The sequence below is a fragment of the Osmia bicornis genome, chromosome 9 (assembly GCF_907164935.1).
Source record: "Osmia bicornis bicornis chromosome 9, iOsmBic2.1, whole genome shotgun sequence".
In the NCBI taxonomy this organism is placed as follows: domain Eukaryota; kingdom Metazoa; phylum Arthropoda; class Insecta; order Hymenoptera; family Megachilidae; genus Osmia; species Osmia bicornis.
The window spans coordinates 7647054-7662816 of NC_060224.1; the positions used below are offsets into that span (position 1 = coordinate 7647054).

General features: G+C 42.2%; 5 protein-coding genes across 7 annotated transcripts; 2 read left to right on the plus strand and 3 right to left on the minus strand.

The window, feature by feature from the left end:
* Nucleotides 1-677: 677 nt before the first annotated feature.
* Nucleotides 678-4503, plus strand: LOC123988164 (odorant receptor Or1-like). The gene is made up of 4 exons (XM_046287233.1): nt 678-1251; nt 1317-1800; nt 1876-2106; nt 2748-4503. The coding sequence occupies exons 1-4, from the start codon at nt 1081-1083 to the stop codon at nt 3086-3088; spliced, it is 1227 nt and encodes a 408-aa protein (XP_046143189.1). The 5' UTR covers nt 678-1080; the 3' UTR covers nt 3089-4503.
* Nucleotides 3068-7486, plus strand: LOC114875133 (odorant receptor 47a-like). 2 transcript variants are annotated; one of them, XM_046287234.1, is made up of 4 exons: nt 3068-3149; nt 5730-6213; nt 6289-6519; nt 6761-7485. In XM_046287234.1, the coding sequence occupies exons 2-4, from the start codon at nt 5736-5738 to the stop codon at nt 7099-7101; spliced, it is 1050 nt and encodes a 349-aa protein (XP_046143190.1). In that variant the 5' UTR covers nt 3068-3149; nt 5730-5735; the 3' UTR covers nt 7102-7485. The 2 variants fall into 2 exon arrangements, with proteins under 2 accessions (XP_046143190.1, XP_029040925.1); XM_029185092.2 differs by lacking the exon at nt 3068-3149 and adding an exon at nt 4543-5664 and having other exon boundaries at nt 6761-7486.
* On the minus strand, nt 7473-9147 carry LOC114875139 (cilia- and flagella-associated protein 61-like). The gene is made up of 8 exons (XM_029185103.2): nt 9139-9147; nt 8702-8962; nt 8427-8639; nt 8256-8360; nt 8104-8181; nt 7909-8025; nt 7782-7847; nt 7473-7713 (listed from the first exon to the last, which is right to left on the minus strand). Exons 1-8 carry the CDS (start codon nt 9145-9147, stop codon nt 7525-7527), a joined length of 1038 nt encoding a protein of 345 aa, XP_029040936.2. The 3' UTR covers nt 7473-7524.
* Nucleotides 9049-10107, minus strand: LOC114875142 (cilia- and flagella-associated protein 61-like). Its single transcript, XM_046287236.1, has 4 exons — nt 9857-10107; nt 9602-9724; nt 9424-9536; nt 9049-9358 (listed from the first exon to the last, which is right to left on the minus strand). The coding sequence occupies exons 1-4, from the start codon at nt 9955-9957 to the stop codon at nt 9162-9164; spliced, it is 534 nt and encodes a 177-aa protein (XP_046143192.1). The 5' UTR covers nt 9958-10107; the 3' UTR covers nt 9049-9161.
* LOC114875127 (cilia- and flagella-associated protein 61-like) lies at nt 10107-15744 on the minus strand. Of its 2 annotated transcripts, none has more exons than XM_046287223.1 (8): nt 15669-15744; nt 12144-12498; nt 11730-12065; nt 11438-11658; nt 11119-11372; nt 10791-11044; nt 10465-10681; nt 10107-10364 (listed from the first exon to the last, which is right to left on the minus strand). In XM_046287223.1, exons 2-8 carry the CDS (start codon nt 12248-12250, stop codon nt 10116-10118), a joined length of 1638 nt encoding a protein of 545 aa, XP_046143179.1. In that variant the 5' UTR covers nt 12251-12498; nt 15669-15744; the 3' UTR covers nt 10107-10115. The 2 variants fall into 2 exon arrangements, with proteins under 2 accessions (XP_046143179.1, XP_046143180.1); XM_046287224.1 differs by lacking the exon at nt 15669-15744 and adding an exon at nt 12749-15662.
* Nucleotides 15745-15763: the final 19 nt, after the last annotated feature.

A 15763-nucleotide genomic window follows, 5' to 3' on the forward strand; every position in this document is an offset into this window, starting at 1 on the left:
TCAAAACGGTCTTAAATCGTCACGAAGGTATGGAAATTATAATAGCGGTATAATAAAGCAGGCGTTAAGTATAGTGAATTCGTTTGCAACCAGCGATTGCAAAATTTGCCTCCTTGAAAGCGGCAACAAGAATAGCACGGCATTGACCCAGTATCAGGGTCTCCACGGTTTTGGATACATTTCAAATATCGATCACGCGAGACCAGTAATATTTGTTCGACGCTCGAACAATGGAATGGAAAAACAAAACTGACATAATCTTACTTGGTACGCTGAATCTCACTATTTTCGGAGCCTCGCGATCCGGATAAACTGTACGCTTTTCGCACAGGTAACACTTCCGTTCGTAGAAGTGTGCAAATGCCCTAAATCCGCTTATTTTGGTAAACGAATATCGTCCTAGCCGATCGAAAAAAAAGTTAATGGATGAACGTATCTGTAAGAAGTTCCAACGCGACTGATTACCTTCTGCTGTAGCCGCGATCAGTTTTACCCGCGTAATAATGTCAAAATGTAAATCGATGCATAGACGTGGGAAGATGATTAACTTTGATACGATGTACGGGCTTAACGAAAATCCCCCCGATAAGTTTGTTGCCAAAATGATTAGTTATAGGTAATACTGGTGTGTTTCCGCTCTTGAGTCATTCGATTGAGTAAGCTTGAAAGTCGCGTTATCTTTTTATTTGAAACAATTGATCAATATACTACGTAACGCAGAATGCATTTGCTTGTGATCTGAAATATCTACTTACTAAAGAAACAGTAAAAATATTCTTTACACGGTACAGCTACAATTGAACGCTCCCTGGAAAACACGGTGTAACCCTTTCTTTCATATTCTGCAGAAACGACACTCGCCAGACTGAACTACTTCGAAAGGTATTTTACAAAATGGAGCAATAATTTTACGAATTCGCAATTGAACCATCCTCCCTAGAATTTTCTTTATTATAACTTCGCAGCTGACGTAGAATCGTAAGGGTGCTCGATGACATATAGTTAAGCGATTACGGTTCAATAAAATATGAGTCGAATAGCACGATGCTATGACAGAAAGATAGGGATAAGATCAACAGAATGTTTCCCGACCTGTTCGAGCATTCAGTAAAAATAATGACATCGAAGAATAAAGACTTTGCTAGCGCGATGAGACCGTTCAAGATTCTCTCCTGGTCGATGGGCATTTGGCCTCTTCAAGTTTACAATTCGTTCGCCTTTATACGTTACCTTTTCGTAGTCGGCATTTTGGTATGGACACATAACGCTTTATAATTTGACAGCTTGTTACTCAATACTTTATTATAATTTCGCAGTTATTAATGATAGTGATCCTGAACACAGAACTGTATCTGGATGGAAGCGACGCCGAAGCGAATCTGGATGCTTTAATGATGACCGGATGTAGTGTTTTAGCAGTATCGAAGGTGATATGTTTCCGACTCTACTCTTCGAGATTGATCATCAATTTTTCCTCGGCTGCGGAAGATTACAACGAGCTCGACAACGACAACTATGACGACAAAAAGAAACGAACGATCATGCGACGACACGCGTACATGGCCAAAGTAACGCTTATTAGTCTGGTACTTTCCGCAAATTTCTGTGCAGCTATCTTTGCCATTTTGCCTGTATTGTTAAGTAACGAAGAGGAGAGCAACGTGACCGTGGAAGATACAGTGACATACCCTATGCCTTCGGCACACGTTATAGAGCTGGTAAAGTTTCCAGAGAGTCTACAACTGATCGTTTTCTTTACGGAATTCTTGATGTTGGTGGTCACCACTATCGGAAACCAAGGTAATGACTAGTAATGAGCTTGGTAATGATTGGAGAAGCTGAAAGATTGTCTTGAATTTTGATCACCGTCGGTAGGCAGCGATGGTCTTTTCTTTGGTATCGTTTTTCACCTGTGCGGTCAAGCAGAAATACTGAAAATAAAGTTTAGCAAAGCGATCGACGACGGTGATAGAGGTGCAGAAAATTTGCATTTGTTAATCAACAGACACGATTATTTATTGAAATTGAGCGTGATGCTGAATGATACAATCAGTTTGGTTTTGGCTATGCAACTGCTAGTCAGTTGTATACTTATTTGTACGTGCGGTGAGCATTTATAAATCTTTAATTTGCCCGTTGACACGTTGATTGACACGTTAGTTTCGTATAATTAATCCATTCATCGCTACGTCAGTTGAATTTCATTCGGTCGCATAGCTATGCAATGATAACCGACCTTCATAATTATATACAGCGTCAAAAGTATTAATTCAGCTAAATTATATCGTGTCAATCAACGCATTGAAAATGCAATTATCGTGGCGGCTCGTAGCTACAATTAGTGGGGATGCTGCTCCAAAACATGTTTAGCCTTTGTCTTAAAAATCCGGCACTGCGGGAGTGACTGTGCTCTCTCTCCCGCGCAGCCTCGCGCGCAGCCTCGCGCGCAGCTGCCTACCTGCGCATGCGCACACAAACACCACGCCGCGCCGCTGGAACTGTGATGCGCACAGTTCCATACGAAGATTTTTGTAAGTTTTTCATAAATTGGGGGATGGCTACTGACATTAAGCTTAAGGATTATACAATACTATACAAGTATAAAGAAAGAATTAAAGAAAAAAGGGCTAATTATATTAAATATTATCGATAATATCAAGTAGAAATCTGGGGTGCTGCAGGTCCACAGTGCCTATACGCGTGCCGCCACTGTTGCATCCTTAATTAACTGCCTATTGTTTTCCTAGGATTTCAGTTCATTCTTTCGCTGCACGATGGAAATGTTGTGATGGTGATAAAAACGTTCATCATACTGAGCACTTTGATGATACAACTGTTCGCGTACAGTTACTTGGGTAATTACTTGAAGTGCCAAATGGATGATATAGGATACTCTTCGTACGATTGCAGCTGGTACAAACTTCCAACAAACGTGGCCATGGTTATTGTAATCGTGATCCTAAAAGCTCAGAAACCGGTTCATCTAATGGCTGGAAAGTTCTTCGTCGTCAATCTGGAGGGTTTTATGAGCATTCTGAAGACTTCGATGTCATATTTGTCGGTACTACGCGTAATGATAAACACATGATTCTTCTGTCTTAGTTGTCGAGCATGTGCTTTGGGTGCTCGAGGCAATTCAATCAAAAGAAGTAAGTACGGTATAATGTAGAGATTTAAGGAGCTATGTAAATGTAATAAAGTATCACCGCGAATCGTGGCTTTTCTAATCTACCAAGCGGTCTTAAGTCGTCACGGAGGCTTGGAAATTATAATAGCAGTATAGTAAAGCAGGCGTTAGGTAAACACGCGCAATGCTGTTTTGCATTTGCGATGCATTATAGTGAATTCGTTTGCAAACGGCGATTGCAAAATTTGCCTCCTCGAGTGCGGCAACAAGAATAGCATGATCTTGACCCAGTACCAGGGTCTTCGCGCTTTTGGATACATTTCAAAGGTCGATCACGCGAGACCAGAAATATTTGTTCGACCCTGGATCAATGGAAAAGAGAAACAATACAATAATTTTTAACAAAAAATACAACCGACTTCAAAATGCGCTAAAAAGTATACAATAATTTATGTTTCCTTTATACAATTGCGTAACAATTATTAATGGAACCTCTTGCTACATTAACAAAATGCCCTAAAATGTATAAAATAACTTCTGTTTCATTTATACCAATACTCCGCAGCTATTAAAGAAACCTATTTAATCGTTAAATATTATACTAAATACATTTCTACCTTTTCGGAGGCGGCGCAAAATTAAAAACATTTCTTCTACTAGGACGATCCCAGTTCAGGCGTCGGTAGCCTATGACTTGCGGGTCACCAAGTGATCTATTTCATAATTTCAGGTAAACAATTGTTTACTTGGTTTCATTAATAGCTGTGAAGTATTGGTATAAATGAAACAGAAGTTATTTTATACCTTTTAGCGAATTTTGTTAATGTAGTAAGAGGTTCCATTAATAATTGTTACGCTGTTGTATAAACGAAACATAAATTATTTTATACTTTTCAGCGCATTTTGAAGTCGGTTGTATTTTTTGTTAAAAATTATTTTATTTCACAGTTTTTAGTGGAACGAGCTGTATTTGTTTGATGCCGTAAGGAAGTTTACTGTTCTTATTGGTTAATTCTAATAACGATAATTATTAACGATAACAAGTTCCATTGATTTTTGCAAGTAGGATGATCATCGCGGAAATATCTCCTATTAGACGTGAAAGATTTCATCGCGATCGGTACATTCCGTGCAAAGTAACACTAAGGAATAGGGTTCTAGCTATAGCAATAGTTATTAACAATAACAAATTGCATAAATTTGTGCAAGTGGGTTCATCGCGGAAATATCTCCTGTTAGATGTGAAAGCTTTCATCGCGATCGGTACATTCCTTCCAGAGAAAACGCAGGAAAATATAAATGAGGTATTACGTTTTTTGCAATAAAAGTCGTTAGGAATGAAATAATGCAAAATTTCTTTTTTATGGGACTAATCAGAGGTCATACTCTACAAGATGCAAAAGGCTTTGTTCCGATTGGTCCATCCGTCTCGGCGTACTCGGCGGACATACATTAAAAAAATATATATATATAATGATCGAATTGGGTAACCTCCTTTTTCGAAATCGGTTAAAAAATCGACTTGAACACTTACTTGGTACTCTGAATCTCACTCTTTTTGGAGCTTCGCATTCCGGAAGAACTGTACGTTTTTCGTTCAAGTAACACTTCCGTTTGTAGAAATGTGCAAATGTCTTAAATCCGCACATTTTGGTAAACGAATATCGTCCTAGCCAATCGAAAAAAAAAAATTAATGGATGAACGTTTCTGCAGGAGGTATGAACGCGATTGATTACTTATAGCAGACAATAATTTCAAAATGTAAATCGTTGCATAGACATGGGAAGATGATTAATTTTTATACGACGTGCGGGCTTAACGAGAATCCCCTCGATGAGTTTGTTGCCAAAATGGTAAAATATAATACTGGCATGATTCCGCTTTTGAGTCATTCGATCGATTAAACCAGAAGATATTTGGCCTAGTTCCTACGGGGTCTAATCGATAAGGCAGCGCGTTATCTTTTTATTTGAATCAATTGATCAATACACCACGTAACGCAGGATGTATTTGCTCGTGATCTGAAATATCTACTTACTAAAGGAATAGTAGAAATATTCTTTACACGGTACAGCTACAATTGAACGCTCCCTGGAAAACACTGTGGAACCCTTTCTTTTGTATTCTGCAGAAACGACACTCGCCAGACTGAACTACTTCGAAAGGCTTTGTATTTTACAAAATGTAGCAATAATTTTACAAATTCGCAATTGAACCATCCTCCCTAGAATTTTCTTTACAACTTCCCAGCTGACGTAGAACCGTAAGGGTGCTCGATGACATGTAGTTAAGCGATTACGGTTCAATAAAATATGAGTCGAAAAGCACGATGCTATGACAGAAAGATAGCGATAAAATCAACAGATTGTTTCTCGACCTGTTCGAGCATTCAGTAAAAATGCGGACATCGAAGAACAAAGAATTTGCTTACGCGATGAGACCGTTCAAGATTCTCTCCTGGTCTATGGGCATTTGGCCTCTTCAAGTTTACAATTCGTTCGCCTTCATACGTTACCTTTTCGTGGTCGGCATTTTGGTATGGACAACTGACGCTCTATAATTCGACAACTTGTTACTCAAAACTTTATTATAATTTCGCAGTTATTAATGGTAGTGATCCTGAGCACAGAAATGTATCTGGATGGAAGCGATGCCGAAGCGAATCTCGATGCTTTAATGATGTCCGGATGCGGTATTTTAGCAGTGTCGAAGGTGACGTGTTTCCGTATTTACTCTTCGAGATTGATCATCAATTTTTCCTCGGCTGCGAAAGATTACAATGAGCTCGACAATGAGCTCGACAACGACGACGAGAAACGAACGATCATGCGACGACACGCGTACATGGCCAAAGTAACGCTTATCAGTATGGTATTTTCCGCAAATTTCTGTGCAGCTATCTTTGCCATTTTGCCTGTATTGCTAAGTAACGAAGAGGAGAGCAACGTGACCGTGGAAGATACAGTGACATACCCAATGCCTTCGGCACACGTTATAGAGCTGGTTAAGTTTCCAGAGAGTCTACAACTGATCGTTTTCTTTACGGAATTCTTGATGTTGGTGGTCACCAGTATGGGAAACCTTGGTAATGACTCGTAATGAGCTTGGTAATGATTTGAAAAGCTGAAAGATTGTCTTGAATTTTGAACATCGTCGATAGGCAGCGATGCATTTTTCTTTGGTATCGTTTTTCACCTGTGCGGTCAAGTGGAGATACTGAAAATGAAGTTTAGCAGAGCGATCGACGATAGTGGTAGAGGTGCGGAAAATTTACACTTGTTAATCAACAGACACGATTATTTATTGAAATTAAGCGTGATGCTGAACGATACAATCAGTTTGGTTTTGGCTATGCAACTGTTATCCAGTTGTATACTTATTTGTACGTGCGGTGAGCATTTATAAATCTTTAATTTGCCCTTTGATACGTTGATTGACACGTTAGTTTGGTATAATTAATCTATTCATCGCTACGTCGGTTGAATTTCATTCGGTCGCATAGCTATGCAATGATAATCAACCTTCATAATTATAGAGAGCCTCTAAGCATTAATTCAGCTAAATTATAACGTATCAATCAACGCGATAAAAATGCAATTACATCCTTAATTAACTGACCGCTGTTTTCCTAGGATTTCAGTTTATCCTCGCGCTGCACGATGGAAATGTTGTGATGGTGATAAAAACGTTCATCATACTGAGCACTTTGATGATACAACTGTACGGGTACAGTTACGTGGGTAATTACTTGAAGTGCCAAATGGATGAAATCGGATACTCTTCGTACAATTGCAGCTGGTACAAACTTCCAACAAACGTGGCCAAGGATATTGTGATCGTGATCCTAAATGCTCAGAAACCGGTTCATCTAATGGCTGGAAAGTTCTTCGTCGTCAATCTGGAGGGTTTTATGAGCATTCTGAAGACCTCGATGTCGTATCTCTCGGTTCTACGCGTAATGATTAACGCATGATTCATCTATACTATTTATCGCGATAGTTTTAGCGCTAGTAGCACCTAATTTCTTTGAAAAAGGAAGGACGTAAAATTAATAAAGTAAACGTTGAATCTTTTCTAACAAAGATTATCAGATGAAATATTTCCTCGTTTAATAGCTACAGTCGCAGCCGTGACATTTGTATAACGTGTTTTCGTTGTTATTGCGGTATGCGTGGGTGGCACATTGGCAGCGCCTTGAGCTACCTTTATGGAGCAACGTCGCTATGGACTATTAAACTTGACCTACAGACGGGATCGCATGCCAAGTATGTAGACGCGGACGTGTCGATCGAGGACGACTATCAATCGGATATTTGTTCTCATAAAAGCAAGAAACAACTCGGCTCGTTTCGCGATCATTTATTATATTCTCGTGATAGACACCGATGTAACTTGCTTAAAGATCATTGTACAGAGGACTATTCTCAATATTTGTATATAATTGATGTAACTTTCTTGGAGTGCAATACACGGGAATATCCTCTTCAGAGAATTGTAGAAAGTCCAACAGACTTTCTTCAAGCTCTTGCTGATAGACGGAACCCGCGTATTTCGCTTCGATGGAACGACGATCGCTGTCTGACATCTACAGATTCGATGGTGTTCAATGAATTCTAAATATGTAAAAGAATTCCTAGTTTTATCATCACTCACCGCGTTCCATTTTGATCTTATCAGAGTTCGTACGCAATCGTCGTTCAATGACTGACCAGGGATCGCCTGTTTTGAAAAATACGTCAGATTTGTTAGCTGCAAAAATTGAATCACTTTTTCTCTTTACCGTTTTCGACAACAAGGTAGCACGGTTCTCCACTCGCAGACACTCGAATCGATCGTAGAATATCGCCATCGCCCAGGGCTCCCGGAAGTACGCGTACAAATCGGAGATCAGCGAGTTCTGACACGATCAATTTGTGCATTGTGTACATTTAGCAAAGGTGAGAATTTAACGGGAAGTTATCGGGAAGAGGCTTACTTGGTATCGCGTTTTCAACTCGTTCAACATCGTTTCGTGTTTCCCGTACAACGCGATCATATGGTACACTTCGAAATCCTATGTGAAACGAGAAATTCTTTTATCTGAATGTATATAAAAAATCGCGGAAACATGGACGCGATGAAGTGTACCTTTTTGCTGAAACAGGTGATGGTCTCCACCGAGTCGTAACGGTTCAATCGTATCCGGAAGTAGCCGATTTCCGACGTGCAAGAGCCTGTCGTCAGCACTTTGCCCTAAATCGCGGATGATAAGTTTTTCATCGCTCGAATGCCAGAAATATCGTCGTAACGGGGACTCACGTAAAAGTCGAAACGAATCGCGATGCTACGCAGAAGCATTTTTCCAGGCTTGCGAATGTGAAGGTAACGATAACCACCAGGTAAAATGCAGGCCACGATATGCGGTGCACGAAACATGGGTAGAGTTAAATATTTCTTGTTTTTTAACGTGTCAGTCGGTTCCACGTTGTTGCGTTGATGGTTGTCGATAAGCGATCGAAGAACGGACGCCAGCTTGAGAAAAGGATCTCGCGTTTAATATTCGTAAGCTTTTGGAAAGGATTCGAGATACTAACTCTATCGCCGACTTCGATGCTGTTGTAATACTTGTGTTGCCAGGAATCCGCGTAGTATCGTCTACGGTACTTGGTCATGGTCCCAGCGGCAAAGATCGATGGATCGTTCGTCCTGAACTCCGGATCTATGACCAGCTGACCGTCGAACACAAGTCCAGCTCTGCAAATCGCTGAAACGTACGGATTTCTATCGTATATCACCAGGGTGTACTCGAAGAAACCGATATACCCAGAAATATCTTCACGTTCATGGTTTTCTCGCTGAAATTCACGAAAGCGTCGCAATTGATCGTTTTCGTTCTTCCCTTCAATTGGACAATGATCGCTTCTATCATTTGCTCTTCTCCCGAATTCTTCAAGCGCCAGTCGATCAATTTCCACCCTACGAGCATCGTAACACCGCTTCTTGAAATGGAGTTCATCGTTTCCGTGTATACCTTCAACATATTATTGCCTCGTTTCATTTATCGCGGAAGATCACCGTTGATTTCCCTGTGATTCTCACTTCGCAATCGTTGAAAAAGATGGTTTCACCGGTTTCGCAATGTTGTAACGGAGGTCGTATTATCGTGATCCAAGAAGCCTTCACTCCGGCCTCGAGCAGTCCCTGAAGAGCGCAGTAGCAGTCCAGGCTGTGTCCGTAAAAGACGATACTCTCTAGAAACAAGTAGCGTGGTTTGATTTTTAATCTTCGTTCAGGATTATATCCTGTAAGAACTGACTTTCGTCTTCAAAGTTGTTCGTAATCAACTGAATCTTCTCTAGACAATCGGCTGCTTCCGTGTCATCGTTGATCGTCAAACAATTCCAAGGAGTTTCGTACTCCACTAATTCCCTGGTCGAAATAGAATTTTTCTATTTACAGATCTTTCGTTTTACTTTAGTTCTGTCGATTTATACCCTCTCTGTTGCGCCTGTACTTCTTGCTGAAATTGAGGCCTGTAATACTGCAGCCCGGAAGTCAGGATCAAATAGTCGTAGGAGACGTTTCCTTGGCTCGTTACTGTCACGTATTTCTGTTTCCTGTTGATTATGTAAATGCAAGTGTACACGAGGGTGCATTTGTCTTAACTTTCTCTACTTTATCCTCACGATTAGCGATGGACTTTGCTACTAGTCACCTCGCGTGCGTAACGATCGGAAAGGAGAGTTTACCTGTCAATCGACAGCACAGTGCCATACACCACGTTAACGAAAGTTCGTGTTGGAACCACGCGGCGATATTCTTGACAGAATCGACCACTGAACGGAATCATACGTTCGATTACACTGCTTCGTTCGTTTTCGAAAGGCAGACCGTTCGTGGATATCAGCGTCAGACTGGCGAATCGCGTGTAATTTTGACTGGCTCTGATAACAAACAATTCGTTCGAAAATCGACAGTCTATGTCTGATCTATGTTTTTCTTCCAGATTTACCCGAAGGCGAGTTGTTCCAGAAACGCGATGCCGCAATCCGATGCGCCCACCACGACGATCCTCGCATCGATGATGGCATTGACGATCCCAGTAAGACGCTGAGTGGTCATGAACAACGAAAATCGTTCCATTTCTGTCTTCGGCTCGTCCCTTTCCACGTAACCATGAAATTTGTAGTCGATCCTTCGTCGAGGACACACAGGGACCATGGCGTTCAAACAAATGGCCAACGGTTGCGAACGAGTCTAAAATCGTGCAGGTATGTACGTAATTCTAAGAAGGTTGGATCAACCCTTTCCGGTTAAATGGTCGATTTCGAAAGGTAGAAGGAATAAAAGTTTGTACCAGCGCGCTTAACATGCTGTCCGTTAGCCGATAGTAGAAAACGATGGTGTCAGTGAGACGCATGATTTCGCGGAAGAAACTCGGTAGATGAATGGCGAAGATTGGCATCAGAACAAAGTGCAAGATGCAACCGTAAGAATCGTATGGTATGTCCTGCACCGCGATGTAATCTTCCACGTGGAAACGTCTTCGGATATACGCGGTGTCCTTCTCGGCACTGATCGTCAGATACATCGTACCATTTTACTCTTAGCATATTACAGATTACAGATTTTCGCACGAAATTCAGCGAAAAAAGTGCTCAGCCAGCTCGTACTATTTCTCACCATAGGATCGTCGCACCAATAACCGTATCGTTCCATAGAAAAACGTAACAGCTTAAGTCCGATCGTTCCTTGCTCGTAGCCGCGTCAAAATCGATCAAAATTTTGTCCGGTTTATAAATCCTCTGCAAAAGAATCTGCAGCTTGTCCCTGTCGGAAGGTACAGCCGCGCGACACTTTATTTGTCCAAGAAGAGCCGCGCGATGAGTCAAAAACAGAGTCATCGGGTAGTCCTTGTAACACCTCAATGGGACACGCTAAATCATTTAGAAAACGCTTAGAGCGTTTTAGATTATAATAATTCGAGTGATGATGTGAAAATTGAACGTACCACGAAGTGTTCGAGAAACGGTAGATAAGGATGCGAGAACGGTAGAAGGATCGTGCAGTAGTCGAGATCAGGGAAACATTCGAAAGCAGCTTGGAGAAAATTTTGCGACCAACGATCGCTTATATGTTCCTGCGTCGCAAAAATTTCCAAAACGAACGCGTTCACTTCGCCATGATAGATTGCTCGTACAGGAAGCTTCATGTCCTTTGACATCAAGCTTTCATCGTCGTCGAGCGACGAAGTAGTGGTTTTCCCTTCGTTGATCGAAGAAACTTAGCGTCAAGCCTTGGCTGAATTTTCCAAATCAAGTTTAACTCACGTGGAACATCAAACATCCCGTCCATGAACGCGGTGGTCAACATTTTCGAATAGTAATGGGTGTTGAAATAATCGGTGAGCGATGGTAAGTCACTGAAGGTGAGTTCAGAAAAGTCCATGGATTTTCTGGTTAACAGTGGCTTCAATACCTGACGATCGCTGGAACTCAAAGAGGTGGTGCTCTCACAGCTCTCTCGGTCCGAAGACGGTTTTCTCGTCAACCTATCGATAGTACATACATACATATTTGTTAAGTTTAAAGATTCAACGAGAAACATCGAGCGCATTCTAACTCTTCTGCATCTTCGCTAGCTTTCCTCGAGAATAGGAAGGAGAAAATTTCACTAGCCGGTTCCACGTTGCCCGCCAGGATCAGATCGTCTTCGTGAAACTTTCTGAGACCGTTGTAAGGGTTCAACTCGAAATGGTCGTCGAGATGATCGACGTTTATGGTGCTGTTCAGAAACATCACTCCAGTGGCCAAGCCCTCGTGGTTCTCGGAGACGATCAATCGACGTCGATTATTGGGATGACGTACCATCTCGCTGACGTAATATTCGCCGTAACATTCTTTCAGAAGCTTCGAGTCGGCATCGATGATCGGTATCACTTCGTCGTTGTCTTCCTCCCTATCGTGTGTAGATACATATCACGGTTAAGAGGATTTAGATTACATTAGATGGTAGTTGATGGTTCGTTAGCCTCACACGACGCGTCGAATCCTTAGCTGAGCATCTTTCAGATGACGTACGGTCACGTAGAGAGATTGCACCGTGTACGTGTCCTTCAAGCACTTGGGTGAGATCCTGATCATCTGCCGTTCGAACACGTCCGCTAGAAAATTACACCGGTGACCCGTGAACGTCGCGTCATCGGCCGAACGATCGATTCGAGGGGTCACCTAGGATAACCCGAGGAGGAACCACGAGGATCACGTGCTGTAGATAGAAGGCGATGTCGAACACACCGGTCAGAAGGGCCTCGAAGAAATGGCCGATGTAGCGTTTGTCCCACGCAAGGAAGTGCACGAACATCGCGTTCCTTTCCGTCACGTTTTCCAACCTTTTATAAACGAACGACAGTAATGGCCTTGTAATTGCTCCCAACATACGGCCTCTTTCAAAAGGCGAATCTCTATTCGCTAGTAATTGGCTATTTGTAATATAAAACAAGCGATAATAAGCGTGCATTCACCTTTCGTTATCTCGACCGCTCAGAGATTTTTACGCGACGTAAACTCGGGCAAAAACGTTCGTGCCAGTCTTCGACGGATATAATTAATACCTATCTAAATGAAAGGTTGACTAGTTACCTGTACAACGTGTTTAGCCAACATAGCCAATCTTTCGGGATCACTGACGGCACGTTAGGATAATTGCAAAGGCATATGCCTGATACTAAGTCACGTTTCTCATTGTACTGGACGACAGACAAGCAACTCGCCTCGCTGTAAATCGGAACGTTCCTTCGAATCTTATCTGAGAAAATCGAAAGGTATCGAAGGGTACTACTAGATTTGTCCAAGGTTCGGCTCGTTGAAGAGGTTGTACGTCTCCGAGCACATCAGTTGTTCGAGGATCGGTAGATCGGCATGTTCCATCAGTCTGACGCCACTGATGCTCGTAAGAGGATCTTTGCTCTTCGGCGCGGGGAAATATAAGCTTGAACCACCGAACCAAATGCTCGCCATCTCGAAGGAACAATTTCCCTTTGATATTTCATCGACTACCGTGAAATCTGCCACAAGAATTAGAATTAGATCGACGATCGATCGGTTTTGCCGGTCGTCCAGTGACCATGGGAAACTCTAGTCTGACTATACAAGTCCGACAAGACGACCGACTTTAACGCCCGCAAAAAAGGTAATAACGAAACTGCCTGAACGATTTAAACGAAGGGGAAGCAAAGTAATTGCTTCGCGTTCTCGTTCGCCTTTCTTCTGACCGCGTTAGGCCTCGTCCACAATCAGTGGTGGCTCGCGTATAGGCACTGTGGAACTGCAGCACCCCCTATTCCCAACATTTAATATAACCAGTCCTTTTTTCTTTAATTCTTTCTTTATACTTGTACAATATAATAATTCTTAAGCTTAATGTCAGTAGCCATCCCCCAGTTTATGAAAAAGATACAAAAATCTTTGTACGCTTCACAGTTCTAGCAGCATGGTGCTTGACTGTGCGCGCATGCGCACATTGGAAGCTGCGCACATTGGAAGCTGCGCACATTGGAAGCTGCGCACTAGGCTGCGCGGCAGAGAAAGCACTGTCGCACCCGCAGTGCCAGTTTTTTAAAACAAAGGCTAAAAATTTTCTGAAGCAGCATCCCCAATAATTTTAACTACGAGCCGCCACAATGCTTACGTTGATCGTGTCTCACGGAATAACGAATAACGGGACCGCGAAATGGAAATACAGTTTAAGTATAGGAAGATTTTTCTGCTTTCCTAAGTTACTTGGAGAAATAATATCGTAATCCCGGAAACGATAGAGGGTACGAGCAAACGCAGTTTCACCGTTGACGAGTGCGTAGGTACAGCACCTCTGGATAGCGTTGAAGGTGTTTTTCTTTGCGGTAGGCCGCAACACGCATCGCGGAAGTCATTCGCACGACACTTAGCGCGTGTAATGCATCTACCGCGTGTGTTTACCGTGATGTAATCGTTACGTCGCATTAGAAAACGTTAAGTCGTCGAGACGAATTTCGCGAACGAAGCGCAATCGTTGCACCACGTTGAATCATGCGATCATTAAACGCGCGTTGAATGATTCAGACGAATTTCGTTCTTCTTCGCGCCTTGAAACGATTTCCGTCGACATTGGTACAGTTTCCTCGCCCATAGATCTTCATCGCTGTTCGTTTACCCAACGTCAACGCAAATTTATTCTGGCTTGCTGATCCTCCCCTACTCACCCGCGTCCCGGAAACGCTAAATAGATCTCGGGACTGGTTCCGAGAATTTCTCGAACAGTTTGGCACAACATAATCTACGCTCTTGTTTAAACAGCTTTAAATGAAAATCCTTCTTGCGTTCTTCGATAAACCTTTGTCAGCGAGTCGGCTAACAGCAAGGAAGCTCGTTCGAAGCAATTGAAGCTAATTAAGTGAAACTCGAGGGAAAGAAATTAGCGAGGAGAAACGTGCGAGCGTGCACGAGACACGATCGATTATCGTTTACCAACGAAACCAGGCTTCTCCGGTACGAAACGGTTTAGAAACGAGTCAAAGAACAGCTTCTCCTCCATCGTTCATCCCTAATTAGCTCGTTGCAGATCCGCCGACTGATTACAGGCCGTGAGAGACCGTGCCGTCGTCGAAGAAACGCGAGGAACAAGATTTTATTATAATAACAACTGCAAGAAACCCGGAAGAAGCGTCGACACGATTCTTGCCTCGATGCCTTTTGTTATCCTCGACTTCCTGCGGCTCTGGGCCAAAGGAAATTTCAAGAAAATGCATTGCCGCAGTCACGAGTGTACACGTTTGTTTTGTTCGTGGAATAATACGTAACATGGGCCATTGAACGAGCAACGATTTGTAACACCGGTTACATCAGAGCAAACGTCGTACGAATTTCCGAGTTGCGAAACACCCGGCTCCGTTGTTCCTTTACTTTTACTTTTACCACGGTTCCCACAATTCCCAGCCGAGCGAACCAAAGCGAGGCGAATTAAATGTTGCGTTTTAAGCTGCATAAAAATAAGCTCGTGTTTGTTCGATGCAGTTTTAAGACTTCAAAGACTCGGACCAGTCGTAATGCCCCTTCCTCCTTCCTTTTCTTTTTTTAGATTTCTATTTCAAAAATTTCACTGTTACTGCGAACATCGATGACCCATCTTTTTTTTCTTTTTCATGTCACACGCTCCTTCTGCTAACTTTTCTGACCTCCTTTGTTCCGTTCCAGCAATACGTCGTAAAAACGCGGCGATGTTTTGCGTCATTAGCAGTCTTATCTATACCCAGGTATCGTAAGTTAATTAACGACGATCGAACGGTTCGCTCGACTTCCAACGTAACGAAAACGATTACAAATTTGATGTAGTTTCGTTTTCTAGTTTATTATTCTACGGCGAAACTTTGCCTTTAATGCCCCAAGTTAAAAAGATCAATTTAGTTGAAAAACAGTGGTATACGATTCATGATCAACACCAATAAAAATTTTAATAAAAATAAAATAGAATAGGTAGCTCGTAAACGTGGAAGTAAATGTTTAATGGTAAAAATCTAGTACTTACCTGTTGCTGACAAGCTTCGAATCGTGTCGGGAAAAATCTCGGTGGAGAACGAACTACACCCTCACTCTGCAACGGTGCGCAGCAGACTGAAACGA